The sequence below is a fragment of the Podarcis liolepis genome, assembly GCF_965112155.1.
Source record: "Podarcis liolepis genome assembly, chromosome: 2".
NCBI lineage: Eukaryota > Metazoa > Chordata > Lepidosauria > Squamata > Lacertidae > Podarcis > Podarcis liolepis.
Window position 1 is genome coordinate 28,128,223 of NC_139555.1, and position 19,541 is coordinate 28,147,763.

A 19,541-nucleotide genomic window follows, 5' to 3' on the forward strand; every position below is an offset into this window, starting at 1 on the left:
GCATATTAAGCAGTATACAAACTAATAAACAGTAATAAATAATAGGTAAAGGTAAAGGGACCCCTGACCATTAGGTCCAGTCGTGGCCAACTCTGGGGTTGCAGTGCTCATCTCGCTTTATTGGCCGAGGGAGCCGGCGTAAAGATTCTGGGTCATGTGGCCAATATTTGACTAAGCCGCTTCTGGTGAACCAGAGCAGTGCACGGAAACGGCGTTTACCTTCCCGCCGGTGCGGTACCTATTTATCTACTTGCACTCTGACGTGCTTTCGAACTGCTAGGTTGGCAGGAGCAGGGACCAAGCAACGGGAGCTCACCCCGTCGCGGGGATTCGAACCGCTGACCTTTTGATCGGCAAGTCCTAGGCTCTGTGGTTTAACCACAGCGCCACCTGCACCCAATAATAATAATAATAATAATAATAATAGTCACCCGTAATTAAAGCTGGAATTATTACAGAATCATGCCTCCATAGCAGATTCTGTGCTGTGGGGCACCAGGAATATGTGCATCCTGGCCTTGTTTTCCTTTGTATCCTGGGCTTGGCAGCTCTTTGGTCAGACCCAAGGCTTTCCTGCAGCACCTCCCTTCGACGCAGTATTATGCAGAGTCAGCGTTGTGAAAGGGAGACAATTCTTTATGGCGCTATCCGAGCCACAAGAGGGTTTGTTGCATTCCAAGCAGGCAGATTGCCAGATAGGAGATGTGCTCAAGTTGGGTTGGGCTAATAGGGGTGCCACTGTCCCATTGACCTATGACCCTCTTCCTTGCAGAGATTGTACAGTACTACCTGTATTGCAGCCAGAGTCTGACCAACCCCTTCCAGCAGGTAAGAAATGTGGGTATCCTGATGATAGGAACTTCCCAATAGTATGTCTTCAGTCTACCTGTACTGGAAAGATCTAACAGGCTTAAATTACAGGAGGGTGGACCGTAGTTGAACATTGGAAGGAAACTTCCTTGTCAGTAAGAGCAGTTTGGCAATGGAACCAATTATCTAGAGGGGTAACCATGCTGATGGTTTCCATGCAAAGGCTGTTTGAGGACGCTCTTAACTCTAGATTTATTGCATTGAGCTAGATAGCCCACAGGGCTTCCTTCCAACTTTGCAAGAGATAGCTGCACCCTCATTCTATGAATGAACTTCCCATCACATCGGAAGCTAAGTTTTGCAGAGTGGGGAGTTAGATTTATGGGTGCCAGACCTCTCCAATAAAAGGAGTTTTCCTTGCCTGAACTTAGGAATTGCCTCACAAGTTCAATCCCTGTTGTGGAGCTTATCCCTAGGGCTTCCCTAAATCTGGTAATCTTCGTGGAGAAGAGGAAAAGGAGAAGCCATAAAATGCTTCTAAGAGCCTGTAGGTCGAACCACCCAGGCTTCGCAGCGGGTTGGGGGGCGGGAGAGAGAGGCATGTAAGGAGTGGGGCTGACTGGCTCCCAGGATTTGGAAGAGGCTGGTTGTGTCGACTTGTAAAGCAGTGAAGACTTAGAACTTGTGGCCCTTTGTGTGAAAGCTTGGCTCATGCATTTTGTACTACGTTCCCTCTTTGCAGGCCTTGACCATCTACCAGCGTTCTCTCACGACCATGCAGATCCAGATCCAAGGCCTCATGCAGTTTGCTCTCCCTCTTTTCCCTACAGCCGAGGTAAACAGCACAGTGCTGGGTTGTCTTAACAAATCAGGGCTCCGCTAAGCCATTTTGTGGAGCCTTCCATGTCAACGTATATTGCGTAGAACTGGGCTGAAGCAGATTTGTACTTTCCGTGTGCGAGATTAGTTCTTGGCAAGGACCGGGCTGGCAATGTGGGAAGCGGGGGGGGGGGGGGGAGAGACACAAATTGAACATGGAGGTTGTTAGGTTCTCTCCTGGAGAGGCTCGAGGGTATGGCAAGCGACAGAAAAGATGTTGAATGTAAGGCAAAGAGGTTGAGGCAAGAGACGAGCGGTCTGGGCAGCTACTGGAAGCCAATTTCAGAACACAGAGGAACTGCAGAGCAGCAAGAATCAGTCGAGCTAGGAGCAACCCGATCACTGCTCAGCACCTCTTGAACAAGTCATAATCAGGCGTATACATTTAGGAACTAATTGTTGGCAGTTTGGTTCCTGAACCAGGTAAACTTCCTAGTTGCCTTCCAGACCAGGGTTCCAGCCTGATGCTTTTTGACACAAGCCCTATTCAAGCATTTTCCCTCACACAAATAAATTGCGTGAAAAGGAGAGTGGGGGCTGTTCCTACCTGCCCCATTCACCCACCCACAGTCCATCTGTTACGGAGCAGTGTGTGTGTGTGTGTGTGTGTGTGTGTGTGTGTGTAGAGAAAGGAGCCTGCTGTTTGCACATAGTTAGAAGGGACCAGTTTGGGGCTCCCCCTTCCGGCCCTGTGTTTTGGGAAGCTTCATAGGGCTGCTAGGCCATGTTGCAGCTTCACAGTAACCATGCTCCTTTTCCTACCACAAATATGTCTCTGCTTCCTCCTCCTCCTCGCCAACCCCCACCCCCCTTGCTGCAGAGAGATCTGCTAGGCATACAGCAGCTACTGAACAAATCAGAGGGCAGCCTCCACCAGCTGACCGCCATGTTGGACTGCCGGGGCTTACACAAGGTGAGCAGCGCAAGGCACAGCGTGCTGGGAGGTGTGGAGGAGGCAGTGTTGTGTGGATTGGGGCCTGTTGGCACACAAGGAATTGAGACGTTTCCCCTCCCTTCTTCCCCTCCTCAAATTAAAGGACTACCTGGATGCCTTGATTGGGATCTGCTACGATGGGGTGGAAGGCTTGCTGTACCTCATTCTTTTCTCCCTCTTGGCTGCCGTGTCCTTCTCCACCGTCATCTGTGCCATGCCGCGTGCCTGGAAGCATTTAGCCAGCAGGTAAAATGGAAGAGGGTCTGCCAGGAGCACACATGGGTATGCTGGAGACAGAATTGCTCGTTGCTGATGGTGATTTTAAATGGGGATGAATGCAGTGGCAACAATGGCTGCTGTCGCTCTGTATGCTTTCTGCCTCTAAGCCAGGAACTGTATAACCAGGATCATGGGCTTTGTTCTGTCCCTCACCACAAGTTGGAGCTGTGCAGATTTGATGGTTCCTGTCAAAGAGCCTGCAGAGGCGTCCCAGATACCACCCGATGAAGCAAGAGTAGAGAACCTTTGGGGATTTCCAGATGTTGCTAGACTGCAACCTATGTCTTCTTGACCATTGGCCATTCTGAATGGGTCTGGTGTGAGCCCAGCAACATCTGAAGGTCCACAGGTGTCTACAACTCATGTCTTCTTGACCATTGGCCAGTAGAGGTTGGGTTGGTGCCTCAGTCCAGTGTTAATTTATTCCCTTTTCATTCTGACTAGGGACCAGGATTATGACGACATAGATGAAGAAGACCCCTTCAATCCGCAGGCTCGACGAATTGCTGCCCACAACCCCAGCCGGGGGCAGCTTCGTAGTTTTTGTAGCTACAGTAGCAGCCTGGGTAGCCAGACCAGCCTCCAGCCTCCAGCACAGACCATCTCCAACGCGCCAGTATCAGAGTACATGTGAGTACAAGATGCCTGGGGTACCAAACATCAGCACTGAGGCTCCTGTCTGGGTCTGTAGAATTCTCCAGGTGACAACAGGGATTGGCTAACCTTTTCAGGTGGCCCAGTATGCTCAGGAGTGCCTTCCATCCTCTGTTCTCCATCCTTCGATACCATCTGTCCCTGCTGGGATTCATGCTGACTTTTCATATTGCTTCCATCTTTCCATCCCTCTTTTGAGAACCGCTGTGTTTCTCCATCCCACCCTCTCGACAGCTGGCAACCCAGTAGCCCTTCTATACTTGATCCCTTGGACAGCTGTTCCCAACCGCCCAATGGGTGAGCCGTCTCTGGCTCACTGAAAGATACAGAGAAAGAAAGCCTTGCTTTTTGGAAGAAGTGTTTTTAAAGAGAAGCCTATAGACACAGACCCTGAAATGCTAATGCAGTCATACCTTGGATCATAAATGCCTTGGTACTTGGACGTTTTGGCTCCCAAATACCGCAAACCCAGAATTGTTTGTTCCGGTTTACGAACGTTCTTTGGAACCCGAATGTCCGACGGGGCTTCTGCAGCTTCCAATTCCATTCAGAAGCCGTGCTTTGGTTTCCAAATGTTTAGGACAGGCACCCCCAAACTCGGCCCTCCAGATGTTTTGGGACTACAACTCCCATCATCCCTAGCTAACAGGACCAGGGGTCAGGGATGGTGGGAGTTGTAGTCCCAAAACATCTGGAGGGCCGAGTTTGGGGGTGCCTGGTTTAGGAAGTCAAATGGACTTCTGAAACTGATTCCGTTCAACTTCCAAGGTACGACTGTATCTAGAGAAGGCTTGATTTAACACAGTCTCTTGTCTTCTGTACTGTGTTAGCGTCTAAATTTGCATCCTCTTTTACCATGATACGGTCTTTTTCCCCACTTACTTTTATTTTTGGAAGTTAGTCATCCTGCAAGTGAGAAACATGTGGCTTCTCTGTTTCAAAACAGCTCGATTTGATGTGAGGAGCCTTGCCCACTTAGCTCCTCCTTGCTTCCTCCGCCTGATTCATTTGTTTTCCTCAGTTTTCATTCCTGGTAGATTGGAAGGAGATGATGAAGGAATGGCAATAAACGAGGTTCAGGTTCATACTTTGCAAAAGAAGGCACGCATGACTACTCCCAGCCTTTCCATGCACCTCTGGTAATGTTTAGTTAAAACAACATGTATCCTGGTACCATTTTTCTGTCCTCAGAGGGCAGTAGCCAGCGAAGTGTTATTTGGGTGGAGGAACCCTGAGGACATCTTTAGCTAAACATTACAAAGAGGGAAGGCATCGGTTGGCAGTCATTTGGACCTCCAGTCAGCTGTCGAAGCTTTATTATTAGAGTTGTATACTGGCAATCTTTTCCCATCATTAGACAGATCTAACACTGGATTGCCTTAACCTGAGTTGCTCTTGATTGATTGTTTTGAAGGAGGGGGAAAACAGTCCTGCTAGAATGGCTATTTGAAAAGTTTTAGAAGAGTGTCTGTTTTCCTAGATGGAAGAGTATGTGTTACCTGCATTTTCCACCATGTCTCAAAACACGCATTGCATCCAGTATATATATCTTATTCTGTTCTAAATAATGAATGATGTCACGTGACTGAAGAAGCCTCCGTCGCTCTTTCCTACAGGAAAGGGAAGCAGGGAGATCAGCTGTTTGGCCACTTCCTTGGTCTTGGCACTCAAAAGTGCCTGAGCCAGGAGTGTTGCTACAGCGGGGAGCAAAGGCCTAGAATGATTTTAGGAGAGAATGAATTGGCAGGTTGATCTGGGTCACTAGGCAGGATAATAATTTAAGTAACCTTAAATTATTTTGGGAGGCAATGAATGGGAGCAGTCGATGGGTAATTCAGCTGATACGGAGCACAATCTGTTGCAAAGTTAATTGAGGGTAAATCAATTGAAGAGGAACTAATTTGGGGTGATCTGGGGTGGGGTGAAAATTAATTGGAAAGATTTGCCTGGAAGGGCAAATTTGCTTGCCCTCTGTGACATTTAATTCTACATTTGCATCTGTGCATATAAATTAGCTTACGCAAATTTGTAGCTTTGGGCCCCTGCCTTGAATCTTTTAAGTGCCTAGCAATGCCCCAGGCCTGAGATGAGCAGCACCCAAATGAGCCACAACTTTCGAGCCAACATTGGAGCCTGGCAGGGAAGGTCAGTGTACAACCCCTGGAAAGACCCCCACTCATTTTCATAGCTCCAAGGTTAGGAGGAAGGCTGAGGCTTGTCTCTGCTCACCGGATGACGGCAACACACTTGTCACGACGAGTGCAGTGAGTGAAAATGTGGAAAGATCATTAAAGTCCAGTTGAAGTTGCAGGATTTGAATCTTTAATTTAAAATAAAGTACACGTTTCGGAACAACGTTTTAAGTGTTTGCTAGTTTTGAAACAATTGTGCCAAAACGCTTCCTTGTTGCATGCGCCCAGTGCTTCTTGAGAGGGGGGTGGGGAGTAAGAGATTTTTATTTCCTGCACATGTGTCCCAAATAAGAACCCCAATAAGCAGTCCTTAGCCAGCTGTTCCACATCTGGGACAAGTGGGAGCTGATTCACGCGCCCTGTTTCTAGCATGCAACAACAGTAAGTCCTTGCACGGAACAGTCCCTCCTAAGACTTACCTTACCTCTTGTAAGTCTCCATGTACAAGGAGATTGGAACCAGGGGACAAGGTTTTCAAACAAGTAGTTTCCCTATGGACGTTCAGAGATCTGTACAGTCTTGTGAATGGACTGTGGCACAATAGTGCATGCATAGCTGCATGTGGTAGAATCGCTCGTGTACTGCCTCCTGAGCTGCTGGCTTGTTTTGATTAAATCTTCATCAGGTTAGCACAGAGTTACCATTCCTTCTCTTTGCTTGGATAAGATTTGAGAATTGCTAGGCCCAGAGGTGGGCAGGAAGTGGATTGCATCCCATTCTTATCTATCGCTGGCTGACTTCTAGTAGACCAACGGAAGAACACACACACCCCTTAATTCATTGCTCTAGTCTCACAGCTCTTGCTAGCCTGCTCCTCACCTCTGCCAGCATCCCTCACTGAGGTAAACGGGTACCTCTAGAAAATGGAGGAGCTGCTTGCCAGCATGACTCCTTTCTGCTTCATCAGTTCCACCTATAAAGGGCAGAGCTGTGGAACGATCCAGGTATTGTGTCGGCTGGTACATTCCTCTATTCCTCACTCCTTGTTGTGGTGTGAGGTAAAGTAAAAGGGAAGATATTAGTCTTCTAGAAATCATAGAGGTCAACCGACTGAAATTCCCAGGTGTCAAAAAGGGTTATTTATGTATGCCACTACTGCAGCCTGTGTTTCGGTAGGTCAAAAATGGAAAACAAGCAAGATCCCAAACCAAGAAGAGTGGCAACTTCAGTTGACAGAATATGTGAAGCTTGCAGACTTAACATATAGAATAAGAGAACATAGACGAACATACATTTAGAGAAGATTGGAAAATGCTTATTGAGTATATGGGAAATAACTGTGTGCCGCTGAAAACGCAGGCAGCATTAAGATAAAGTCAACAGTGCAAATAAGTTACGGTGGATGCAATAATGGAATACTGAATGGTATAGTTTCTGTAAAATATGCAGGGATTTATGATATGTAAAATGAACCGTGGAAAGAGAAGATGGGAAGTCACTGATATTTTAAGGATGTAAAAACGAGTAGTTTAAATTGTAAAACAGAAAATTTAATAAAAATTTATGTACAAAAAAGAAAGAAAGAAATCATAGAGGTCAACCAAACGGACTGTGGCTGACGTTCTGCCACCTCTGCACCAGGCCAGCAACGTTCTTTTAGTTGAATAGATTGTCTCTGCTTCAAAGAACAGGATTATCATTATTAAAACTAGCATTATTAAATTGGCGTCTCTTCTTTCCCGTCTTCCTCCTCTGTCCCCTACCCACAACTCGAGTTGGTTGCTTGTGTAGGAATGTAACGGGGATTGTTTCCTAGCCGCAGGCTCAGAACGGAGTTCGTTTCAACAGACTGCCCTCCTGATCTTAACTCCTCTCTACCTGCAGGAACCAAGCTGTGCTCTTTGGTGGGAACCCACGCTATGAAAACGTCCCACTGATTGGAAGAGGATCGCCTCCCCCCACGGTACGGTGGGCGTCGGAGGCCAAATCATTTTTATAACAGACCCTCTTTTTTATTATCATTTCCTCTGCTTTTACTAACCTCTCTATATTAAAATGCATTTTTGAAAAATATTTTTTTTAAAATAAAAAAAAACCCGGGACGAGGAAGCCTCCTGCTTTTTGTCAAACGCCAAAATAGTTTTGTTTCTGATGCTAGAGATGAGGAAAAGAAGCCCAGGGGGGAAACCTCCCCTGAATGCACACCTTTCAGGGAAAAAAGACAGTCCTTAACCCAGAGATTCATATCTGCTGGAAGGTGAAAACTGCTGCAAGAAGTCCTGCTTTTTTGAGTCTGGCATTTCTTGTTGCCACAGCCGTTTTAGCACTCTCACCTTTTGGCAACACAGGGTGCAGTCCACTGAGACTCCATCCTTGCAGGCTAAGCTATGGGCAGCTTTGTAGCAATAGGGCAGAGAGCAACTCTGTGTTATAGTACTGGTACTTCGCAGCCCATGGTGTGAGGTTATATCCTGCAAACGTTTGCCGGTTTTGCCAATAGATGTCTATGACTTTGCATTACCTTTTCTATGTGTTGTATATATTAGCATGTGACACAGTGCCATAAAAAAAAATTCCCTGTGTGCATTTAAAATTGTGTTCAACTGCTCAAGTTCTAACCATCTAGAACAGGCATCCCCAACCTGCGGCCCTCTAGATGTTTTGGCCTACAACTCCCATGATCCCTAGCTAACAGGACCGGTGGTCAGGGATGATGGGAATTGTAGTCCAAAATATCTGGAGGGCCAAAGGTTGGGGATGCCTGATCTAGAAGATGAGTATATACTCTTTGCTTGCTTTTTTTCCTCCTTTTTTGTTTTTTAATAATCCTTCCATGTTTTTCTGCAAACTTGCTTCACTCTTAAGCAAAAGCTCTTTATTAAGTTTGGCATAACGTTCCTTTGAAACACATCTTGCCTGCTAACTTTTGCTTTGTTTTTGCATCTCCTGTTTTGGAGCTATGTTGCCCTTCAAGAGTAAGTTGCTTATCTGTTTTCTGTTTTTTCTTGGTTTTGGGGCTGGAGTTGGCTTATTTTCCCTCCCTAGTGATTTCCCGTCACTTCCCTGCGTGCTGTACGTTTCCCCTGACCCTCATAAACATGGGAACCTCCAGAATTCAAAGTGTTCCTGTAGTCTCTTGATTTGCAGTAGGTGTGCTTAGTTTAGTGGATTCCATTGGATGAAACTGGAGGTTTTCCCCAGAATGGGATAATGCAAAAAACAAAGCTTGGTAGTCACCCAGAATTTCAAGCTGCTAGGGTTGAGATTTCACATTACTGAGGCCTGCTGCATACCGTACTTTTCCGTCTATAAGACGCCCCCCATGTATAAGACGCGCCCATATTTTGGGGGGCTCAAATTTAAGAAAATGGGGGGAGATGACACAGAGTTGTTGAGCTTTTTGGGCGGGGATTACCCAGGGTGGTTGAGCTTTTTTTAGGGAGGATTGCCTCAACTGCACACATCACGAAATCCACCTCCTGTCCCTTCGCCGGCAGAAGCTGCCAATCACCTGCCCAACTGCCGGAGCGTCAGCCAATCAACACCACCCATTTACGCAGCAACCAATAACACGCACAACAGCTGCTGACAGCTGCGGCAGCAACCAATCAAACGCCCTCCCTGTGCACTATCCATGTATAAGATGACCCCCACTTTTTAGCATGATTTTTAAAGAAAAAAACATAGTCTTATACACGGAAAAGTACAGTATATTTGGGGAATGGTGTAGTAATTAGAGCAGGCATAGGCAAACTCGGCCCTCCAGATGTTTTTGGGACTACAACTCCCACCATCCCTAGCTAACAGGACCAGTGGTCAGGGATGATGGGAGTTGTAGTCCCAAAACATCTGGAGGGCCAAGTTTGCCTGTGCCTGAATTAGAGCAATTAAAAAAAAAACCAAAATCCTTTGATTAGTTTACAGGTCAAATGATCCCCAACTCTCAGCATGCTGAGAACCTGTAAAGTGAATAGGGTTGGTTGTTGTTGTTTTGGAATAAACATTTGCCCAAGCAAATGCTGCTTTGAATAGACAATTAGTAGAAGCTCTTCAAATATGGTACAATGAAACATCAGTGCTGCAGTTTCATTCTGCTTTACCCAGCTAGGGATTTCCCCCTGTTCTTCGTAGACCAATTCCCATGGAGTTTACTCATGATAATCTATTGCACACAAAAAGGGGGGGGAAGAGTCGTAACACCTTAAAAGACTAAAAGATTTACCATGGTTTAAGTTTTTTGCAGACAAAAGTGGGGTAGAAGGGATTAAAAATGTTAAAGGGCAGGTTCTTGCATGAAGCTGCCATGTTGGAGTTCATTGGCAGGTTTGATGGCAGCAGAACGGGGCTCAATGGGGATTGGGAATGGCTTGCTCACTTACAGAAAGCAATAATCTTTCCTTACGTGTTTTATGTGCATTATTCATCATCACTTAAGAGTCGATCCTCCTTACTCTGCATCTTGAACTCCTTTGACTGAATTTCTTTTGCAACTCATGCTCATAATGTGGCACTCGCATTGCATGCATGCCTTGGGCGTCTCTGGCTGCACTTTGCAATAACAACTTTCCACTGTCACCACCCTCCACCTGCCAAATGAGGACAGAACTTTGTGCATGTGATAAAGCGGGCTCTGTCCCACGAGGGCTTTTGTCACTGGGAATCTGTTGGCCTTGAAGGTGCTGCAAGACACACTCTTTTTTGCCTTGTGCAAACAGGGCCCTGCCTCTTTCTGAGTTAAAGAGCTCAATTTAGAGCAGAAAGGGAGGGGGAAGTCCCATTTTCAGGCAAAGCAAAAGGCACCTGAGGGCACCAAACACCTGCTCTTATGCTATCTAGACAACTTGGGTCTCCAGCTGTTTTTGCACTACAGTTCCCATCATCCCTAACCACTGGTCCTGCTACCTAGTGATGATGGGAGTTGTAGTCTAAAAACAGCTGGAGACCCAACTTGGGAAACCATGAATTAGATGTACATATTGGCCAATTAGAGAAGGAATTGCATTCTAACTATAAAATCTCCACTGGAATAACTCCAAAGTAACAAAACAAAACAAAATTATGCATCAGTAAAAGAAGTTTGCCTTCATTTAACAAAATTACACAATTACCCATTGGGCTTATTTTGCATCATCCAGTAACTCAGTTTAGAGCATTGCTGCAAATTATATTTTTGATGCAAGCAGGACACTGAGCCTCTTTGATAAGAGGTGTTCAACCAGCCACTCCAGAATGTCATTATTTCATTCACCCCAAATGTGACTAAATCAGTGATGGGGGACCAGCGGCTCTCCCATTTCGTTTCATTTTTTCATTTCACTTTTAATCTGTATACCGCCATTCTATATTACTATACACCAGGTGGTTTACAAGTTGAAGAAACAACAAAGATCACATGCACCTTATAACAATCTGATCCAATACGAAATTGTCACGATAGAAACATAACTTTCAAATAAACAACTTGTTTCAAATAAAGTAATGTTCAACCAGCCATCAGAATATAACAGTGCAGAATAGAATAAAATATCAGGAAGTAATAATTAAACAAACTCACTCTTAACAATTGCAATAAATAATTTCTAAACCGTAATCAGTAAAAAATAACAGCAAGTCACAGTGCATAAAATAACACCGTACAAATTGAGAAGCAAAGACACAAAACTTATTGAAAAAATTTCCCTGAACTCCTTTCTTCACAACTGCTTCTGCTGTTCCTAAAGTATTGGTCTGGGAAAGCTCCATGTGTAGCTTCATCAGTAGGTGGGAAACAAGACCCTGGGCTATGCATCAGGACTGCTACCCTGATGGTAATTCGAAAAGAGCAGAAGAGCTGCACTTAGAATACAAGCGTCTGCAACATCCATTTTTTTAATCCTAAGTGAAATTCTTCCTTCTTTTTACGGGAACTATTTTTAAATTGGGTGTTTAAACATTGGGACTCTGCTGTTGCAGAGGCTGGAGCTGCAAAAGCTCAAGGGTGATGATGAAACTATAAGTGCAGTCGGATTAATTCAACCCCCTCCCCCCCACACAAACTCTGAACAGCCCAATTTAAATGGAATTTAAATCCCCCAAGGAAAGGCTTTTGAGCTTTTTTAAGCTGCAGAAAAATAAGACTGTGAATCATTTTCCTTAATTCTGTGATTTGGAAGACGCCCTTTTCCCTCAACACACATTTTTCAGACCTGACACCTAAAGCGAAAAACAAAAAAACCCCACCTAGCTGTTTTCCTTAGCCTTATATTTCCAATAATACCAGAAGTGCAGGAACCGTGTCCCACAAAATAGATGGGTGAGATGCCCATATTGGTTTATCCTGTTTATTAAACAAAACTTAACTCTGGAGCTGGCTTTGCAAAGTTCTTGAGAGGGGTTTTTTTTTTCATAGGAAAGCTCAAAATGTGGCTTTATACACTGAAGACTGGTGAGGTGTCATGAGTTTTCTGCTTTTCAAGCTTTAAAAACCAAAATATTTAAATGAAGGCCCAACCTCCCTAAACAACCACTAGTGCATTAGGAATAAATACACAAGTGGTTGTATTGGGTTATAAACATCAGCTACAAAGCTAGGAAAGCACTAGTGGCAAGCCCAAAAAAGAAAAATGGTGGGTAAAAGTGGGACTCTAGAAACAAAAAGCTTTCAGAAAATAATCCTTAGGTTCCTCAGTTAAATTAAACTGGATCTCACTGCATTTTCCTGTCCATCGGGTGAGAATGGCTGCTTCAAGAACCTGGAGGTTTTGTCCTCCTCCTTTTTTTTTTGCCACCATAAATTTGCCTCAAACATTCTCTTCAGGAATATTTAGAAATAGACATTTTTTTAAACGAGAGGAGTGTGGGAAGAGGGAGAAATTATGGATGCTGCTTGCCTAACCAGTGGCAATTTGCCTCTTGACTTTTAACCACATTCCAGAAACTAATGGCAGTTGATGCTGTAGATAAGAGAAGAAATCCGCTGCAGGCCCTTGCGGTTTATTTGCATTTGTGTATCCTCCACTCCTTCGAGCAGCTGAGGGGTCCTCTGTTCATGGTTCTCTCTCCTCACCCCACAAATAATAATAAAAAAATGTTGTGGTTTTATCCTTGCAACAACAACCTTGTGAGCTAGGCTTTTGAGAGAGAAGAATACTTGCCTGTGTCTTTTTATGGGACTGCTTCCTAGCAGTTTGAGCCCGGGTCTTCCTGATCCAAACCCATCATTTGATTCGCTAAAACCACACTGGCTGCTGGGTACTAACATCCCTGCAACAGAAGCAGCATCTTGGGAGTACATGGAGGGCTCACCCAACGCACATGGAACTGCAGCATATTTATTGGGGGGGACTGAGGTTCAGTTCTCTGGAAATGACCATAGAATAGTTTCTACCTGTAATAAGCTTATATAGGATGGAGTAGACCAGCGGTTCTCAACCTGTGGGTCTTCAGATGTTGTTGGACTACAACTCCCATCATCCCTGAGCTCTGACCTTGTTAGCTAAGGGTGATGGGAGTTGTAGTTCAACAACATCTGGGGACCCACAGGTTGAGAAAAGCTGGGGTAGACAGAAGGCTTCAGGCCATCAGTGGACTACTGACCGATGTCCATCAGGCTGTCTTGTCACCTACTGGTTGCTAAGTACAGTATTTTTCCATGTATAACACGCCCCCTCTTTTTGGGGACTCCAGTTTTAGAAAATGGGGGCAGATGGCGGAGAGTTGTTGAGCTTTTTTGGAAGAGAATTGCCCCCAGAACTGTCGAGCTTTTTAGGGGGAGAATTGCTCCCAGAGTTGTCAAACTTTTGGGGGAGAGAATGCCCACAGTTATTGAGGTATTTTTTTTGGGGGGAGTGCCAAAAAACACTCACCCGGCTGATGATAAATGCTACCAAACGCACGCACAGAAGAAGCAACAGAGCATCTGCCAGCAAGCCAACAGCAGCCAGCATTCACACACCCAAAGGCCACAGCAACAGCCAGTCCACAGCATCCCTTGCAGCAGACTCCATTCTCAAACCCAATTGCAGCTGACAAGCTACAGCTTGCATCTGCAACCAGGCACCAGCTCCCCCAAAATCACTACCTGTGTATAAGACTACCCCCCCCCCATTTTTAACATTCTTTGACAGTTAAAAAAAAAACCTTGTCTAATACACGGAAAAGTACAGTATCTTGTGCTAGGTAGACCTTGGTCCAAAACACAAAGGCAGCACTCATCCTCTTAAGCAAGAGTGCATACTGGCACTCACCTGGCACAGGTTACTTATGCCTTAACTATTAAAAGATCCTGAGTATGCAGCCTTGCTCTTTAATTTTGACATACGTTGACAGACTACTGGGATTCTAGTAAAATGAAGTAGGAGGCCTCCGTTTGTACTACAAAGAGTACAAGCCTGAATCTTAATGGGGGTTGTATCCAGCGAAGTCATCCTGCTAACAGAGGAAGGACTTCTACCTGTGGAACAGGACATCCTGTCTTCACTCCCATGTCCCTGCCCTGACACCACCCGATCTGCTCCAGAGGGTTGGAAGAACTCACAGGAAAGATTTTAAGATTAGGAGGCATCATTTTCATCTGTAGTTGGAGGAAGGAATTCACTGTGACAATTTAAAAAAAGGGGGGGTGTCAGTAGCAGGAATTTACCCAAACAAAATAAAACCGGTATAGTGAGCAGATGAATTTTGTTCCATGTCTCTAAAAACTTGACACTTTCAGAACAGGTGGTGGTCCTCTCTGCCCCCTGTTTTGCCTGTAACTCTTGGGTGGAGAAAACATAGGTCCTTATTTTAAGCGGGATGTTTCGTGTGCTTCCACTTCCCCCAACTCTCCTGCTTTCTTTTCCAAATAACACCGGGTCCATTCCCCCTTGCCAGCATTTCGCTCTTTCTTTCTGGGTGCCTTCCTATTGCCGCCTCATTTCACTCCACCTGCTGCCAATGGTTAGGATGTTGTTTTATAGCCACATGAGACCTAGGGTGAAGCACAACGTAGCTTCCAAGAGCTGAGTCCTGGACTGTTTTTGCAGCACCCCATGTTCTTTCTGCAGGACTTCTTATTAAAATAAAAAACATTTAATGGTGGGGGTTGGGGAGGATGGTCATCTCATAGTCTTTGTCAGTATGATCCTAAGCCGGTGTTGAGAACTGCAAGATGCATAATTCCTGTCCCCCTTCTCTCTCCTCTCCCTAGTATTCTCCAAGTATGCGAGCCACCTATCTATCGGTTAATGATGATCACAGGCGACAGCACGGCCCCCAATTTCCAGCCTAGCACTCACCTTGTAGACAAAAGCCCACAACATACGATGTTGCTATAGTGGAAAACCCAGTGACAACTTGAAGGCGCACGGACTGCAGGGAAATAGAATTGCCTCCGCAGGGATGCAGAAGGGCTCTCTGAGAGGGAGTCGGCTGAAGAAGACACCCGCTGGCACTACGGATATAACCTTCCAGGGATTATCCCAGGTGCTCGACCGACGGCCTTTTCTCTCTCACAACGTTTAGTCTTCCTCTCTCGCACACACAGGATGGTACCCGGTGCTTCCATCCTTCAAGCGAACTGCTCCGAAGTCTCCTCCTTGACTTGCCATTTCCTCCTGATCCCTTCCTGCCACCAGTGCATTGCCCTCCCCAAACCTATTTTTTTGGGGGGGGCAGGGGAAAGATGGGGTGAAATTAGGGTTTGGACTGTCGGAAGTTTATGCACAGGCTTTCTCTCTGCACAGACTTGAGGGCTGGGTTTCTCCCCCCATCATTGATGGTGTGGTTTGGGCTTCCTTTTTGATTTTGTTTCTTTGTTTGTTTTATTAGGAGCAAATAACAAAGACCAGTTCACTGTACAAGTAAAACAGAACACTGATTCGCTGTGTACAGTGACCTAAGGGAAGTGGGCTGCTTTCCATGAAAGAAAAACGCACCCCACTTTTTGGAGTCAAATGCAATACCAACCGCTAGAGCGAATTTTCTTTTTTCCTCTAGAGAGGTCTCTGCACACAAAAAAAGCCTATTTCTGGCTGCTACTTCATCATCATCATCATTGCCCTTTTCATAGCACCTGTTTGGTGTAGAATGGTACGAGATCCACACTCAGTATTCTCCCTTTGTCATCGGTTATTAGAATTAACATGCAGTTCAGCCAACATTGCTTCAATGGCCTCAGGTATTATTTAGAACAAACTGGGTTTGTTTTGTTCTTTTATGCATTTTGTTTGCTCTTCGTATTACAATAATTATTGTTATTCTTTCCAGTGTTTTTATATCGGCTATCCAAAGAGCATAACCTCTTTTTATCTCTCTCTCTCTTTTTTGGTCTTTTAAAATGTTTTTTTATTAATTACACGTGAGGTGAGTTATTTTTTAATATGTTGAATAATTTACAAATTTCTGTTTTTAGCACTGATTTTTCTTAATCAAATGCCATTGCCCGTGCAGGGGAAAACTTTGACATATTCAAGCATTCTTTTCTCTCAGTATGCTGGGGCAGGGCAAGGTGGGTAAAAATAACAATGAAAATTGGGTTGGTATGTAATAGGGAGAAAATGCTCTAACCATTGCCATGAAGGTGCTGCTGACAGACAGTGTCTTAGTACAATTTCCCTTGAGAGTAATATCTCCTCTGTTTTTCTCCAGTCGTGGACTGTGGTACACCTACTGTCTTTAGAGACTCTTGAAAGCTATTGATGCTAATCGAGGGAGTCCTTTTAAACTAGAACTGGTGCTCATCACTGCAGCGATTGTAGCACAACTTTGGCTGCCAATAGAAATGAAACATGGTTTTCCATTTCCACCCAGTACTGAAGAGAAGAATTCTCTTCTACCCTTCTTCTGTGTCTGTGTGTGTGTCTCTGAGTTAAGTCCAGCTCATGGGCATAGCCAGGATTTATGTTGGGGCAGGCAGGACACCCACCTCTGTCTAGCAGATTTCAGAATGAAATGTCTCAACAACAGCTGTTTTAAATTGCTTTCTTTTTGACCTCAAGTGCTCAGAAAAATCTGTCAAAAATCTTCAGTCATTTGAAAAGTAGGAATTTAAATGAAAAATTATCGTCAGGGAGTGCTTTTCATGCGGTATATTTTACAAAATTACAAAGGGCCCCTCTTTTTTCATCCTTTAAAAAAAATTAAACTAAAACAAGTTTTCTTGGACTGGCTGAAAACCTTTTCAGCACTTCCTTCTCAAATTTCTTCTCCCCCCCCCCCCACCCACACAGTTTTTCTGTGCACGCTCAGTAAGCCCAGCCCATTGAGATACTCCCCTGTCCATCGTTGACCTTAACCAGGTCTTTACTCTCCACAGGGTACGGGATGAATGGCTGAGCAAGAGCCTTTTTCATGGTAAAAAAAATTTCCACCTCTTTTACTAGGTCCGCTGTGTTCAGCTCTTTTAACTGCTCTTTGCTGAGTTTCTTCTCCTTCCGCATGGTGTACCACAGCTCAGCTTCGGAGTCGAAATCTTGCAACTTATAAAAACTAAAACTTACCGTACTTTTCCGTGTATAAGATGCCCCCATGTATAAGATGCCCCCTATTTTGGGGGACTCAAATTTAAGAAAATGGGGGGGGAGAGAGAGATGGGAAAAAGTTGTTGAGCTTTTTTGGACCGCGGGTGACGCTGTGGGTTAAACCACAGAGCCTAGAACTTGCTGATCAGAAGGTTGGCGGTTCGAATCCCCGCGATGGGGTGAGCTCCTGTTGTTCGATCCCTGCTCCTGCCAACCTAGCAGTTCAAAAGCACATCAAAGTGCAAGTAGATAAATAGGTACCGCTCCAAAGGGAAGGTAAACGGCTTTTCCGTGCACTGCTCTGGTTCGCCAGAAGTGGCTTAGTCATGCTGGCCACGACCCGGAAGCTATACACCAGCTCCCTCGGCCAATAAAGTGAGATGAATGCCGCAACCCCAGAGTCGGCCACGACTGGACTTGATGGTCAGGGGTCCCTTTACCTTTACCCAAGGTTGTTGAGCTTTTTTTAGGAGGGAATGCCAAAAATCGCTCACACGCAGCAAAATCTGCCTCTTGTCTGTCCACCCTATGCACTACCTATGTATAAGACGACACCCCCCCACACTTTTTAGCATGATTTTTAAAGAAAAAACCTAGTCTTATACACAGAAAAGTACAGTACTTTTAGCTAAGTATTTTTATTTACTTACTTGATTCGGGGCAGGCAGCTGGCGCGCGCGCGCACACACACACACACCGCCCCCCTGGCTATGCCCATGGTCCAGCTGGCAATGGAGGAATTTCTGGGGGGTGAGAAGAGAATCCAAGTAAGTCTAAATGGATGAGTGGAATGTCATTTCATTTCCAGGGCATCCTTTTACTCAGGGGTAGTCAGTGTGTTGCCCTCTTGATGCTGTTGGAATTCCATCTCCCACCACCCTTGTGGATTCTCCTTCCTTGGAAGTTTTTTAGCAGAGGTTGGGTGGCCATCTGCCAGAGATGCTTTAGCTGAGATTCCTGCATTGCAGGGGGTTGGAACAGATGACTCTTGGGCGTCTCTTCCAACTCTTACACTTCTATGATTCTATCCCTGACCCATGGGCCAATCTCACTGGAGCTGGTGGGAGCTGATTTCAACAACGTCTGGGAGATACTACGTTGGCCATTCCTGCCTTACAGGTCCGGTTTCAGCTTTTCCCAAAATCCCTTTTAACTCTCCCCTCCCTCCTTCCGTTGGCGAGGTCCGATTTGCTTAGGCAGATTTCCCAACGAACTGCTCCGCGTTTTGTACCTTGGTGTCGCAGGGACAGAAAGCAATACATAAACCCTTCTCGTGGGAAAACACAAATGTGCAACAGTTAGCCCACCAAAGCACAACAACTAAAAATGAAAAAAGAAAAAAAAAAGGCCAGAAAGCATTTGTCAAACCTGGACACTTCACATGATTTCCCTTGAGTAATGCCTCGTCCACTTCTCTTCAGCAATGGGCAGGATTGCAAGGGAGACTTTTCAAGCAACATCAGCCTGGCTGAGTAGCATTTGGGCTGCACATCCTTCAGAAATGCTTCTGCCCAATCACTGCCCACGATCTAAGAGTGCTAAAAACTGCAGAGGTACAAAAAGTTGCCCTCCTAAGCATACACGGAGGTTTTAATTACTTGACAGCAACGACTCACTGTGTCTTTTATCAAGGATAACTTGTACATATCATGTATGGCAACATAATTTATACATTCATCTTATATGTGGCTGTGTACAACTTAAGGCATGTGGGGCGGGGAGAACCCTGGTTTTACGCTGTTAATCGTCTCATTGTAACGATGCCGTTCAGTACTTTTTTAAATAAAAAAGAACGCATGCGAGCTAACCTCATCTCGGGCTCCTTTTGGAGCTATGCCTGATTTGTATGTACTGACTGGGAAACGAATAATAAACACTTGTACTAAAATAAAAATTAAAAAGACCTTCAGCTGCCTGTGTTCTCAACAGAGTCCTTTGCCCCTCCGGTACAGAGCCATGCGCCTGCAATTAGCTGTTATTAGATTTGTCTCTGGCAGGGACAATTTCATGGGTTCAAAGGCCTGAGTAAATTGGGTACCATTTGGCTTCATGAAACTCGCCCATGTTCTCAAACTTGACAAGCTCCGGGGGGGGGGGGGGGAGAGAGATTCCGTTCAAGGTCACGGGGAAATACAATGAGAGCCTGTGGTTGTGCAGATTACTGGAGATTGTGGATTGAATTCTACAGCAAACAACAGAATATAGCTCTTTCTTTCGCACAATCTAGTGGTGTTTGCACACCCTCCGACATTTCTCCAATGAAAATAGAGGCATCTCCTCCAACATTTCTCCAGTGAAAATAGGCTCGCCCTAAGGGAAAGCGGGACATTCTGGGATCAAATCAGAAACCAGGACGGCTTCTGTAAATCTGGGACT

At 45.2% G+C, this 19,541-nt stretch overlaps 1 protein-coding gene across 3 annotated transcripts in view; it reads left to right on the plus strand.

Annotated features, from left to right (window-relative positions):
* TTYH2 (tweety family member 2) overlaps positions 1-19,074 on the plus strand; it is a 77,673-nt gene extending 58,599 nt beyond the window's left edge. For 2 of the 3 annotated variants that reach the window (XM_083490144.1, XM_083490145.1), the window contains exons 8-14: positions 773-828; positions 1,553-1,645; positions 2,510-2,602; positions 2,727-2,869; positions 3,347-3,532; positions 7,573-7,651; positions 14,855-19,074. In XM_083490144.1, the coding sequence (XP_083346270.1) occupies positions 773-828; positions 1,553-1,645; positions 2,510-2,602; positions 2,727-2,869; positions 3,347-3,532; positions 7,573-7,651; positions 14,855-14,935 (731 nt within the window). In that variant the 3' untranslated portion in view covers positions 14,936-19,074. The remainder of the gene's footprint in view (positions 1-772; positions 829-1,552; positions 1,646-2,509; positions 2,603-2,726; positions 2,870-3,346; positions 3,533-7,572; positions 7,652-14,854) is intronic. The other variant, XM_083490146.1, reaches the window with a different exon arrangement.
* The last annotated feature ends 467 nt before the right edge of the window (positions 19,075-19,541 follow it).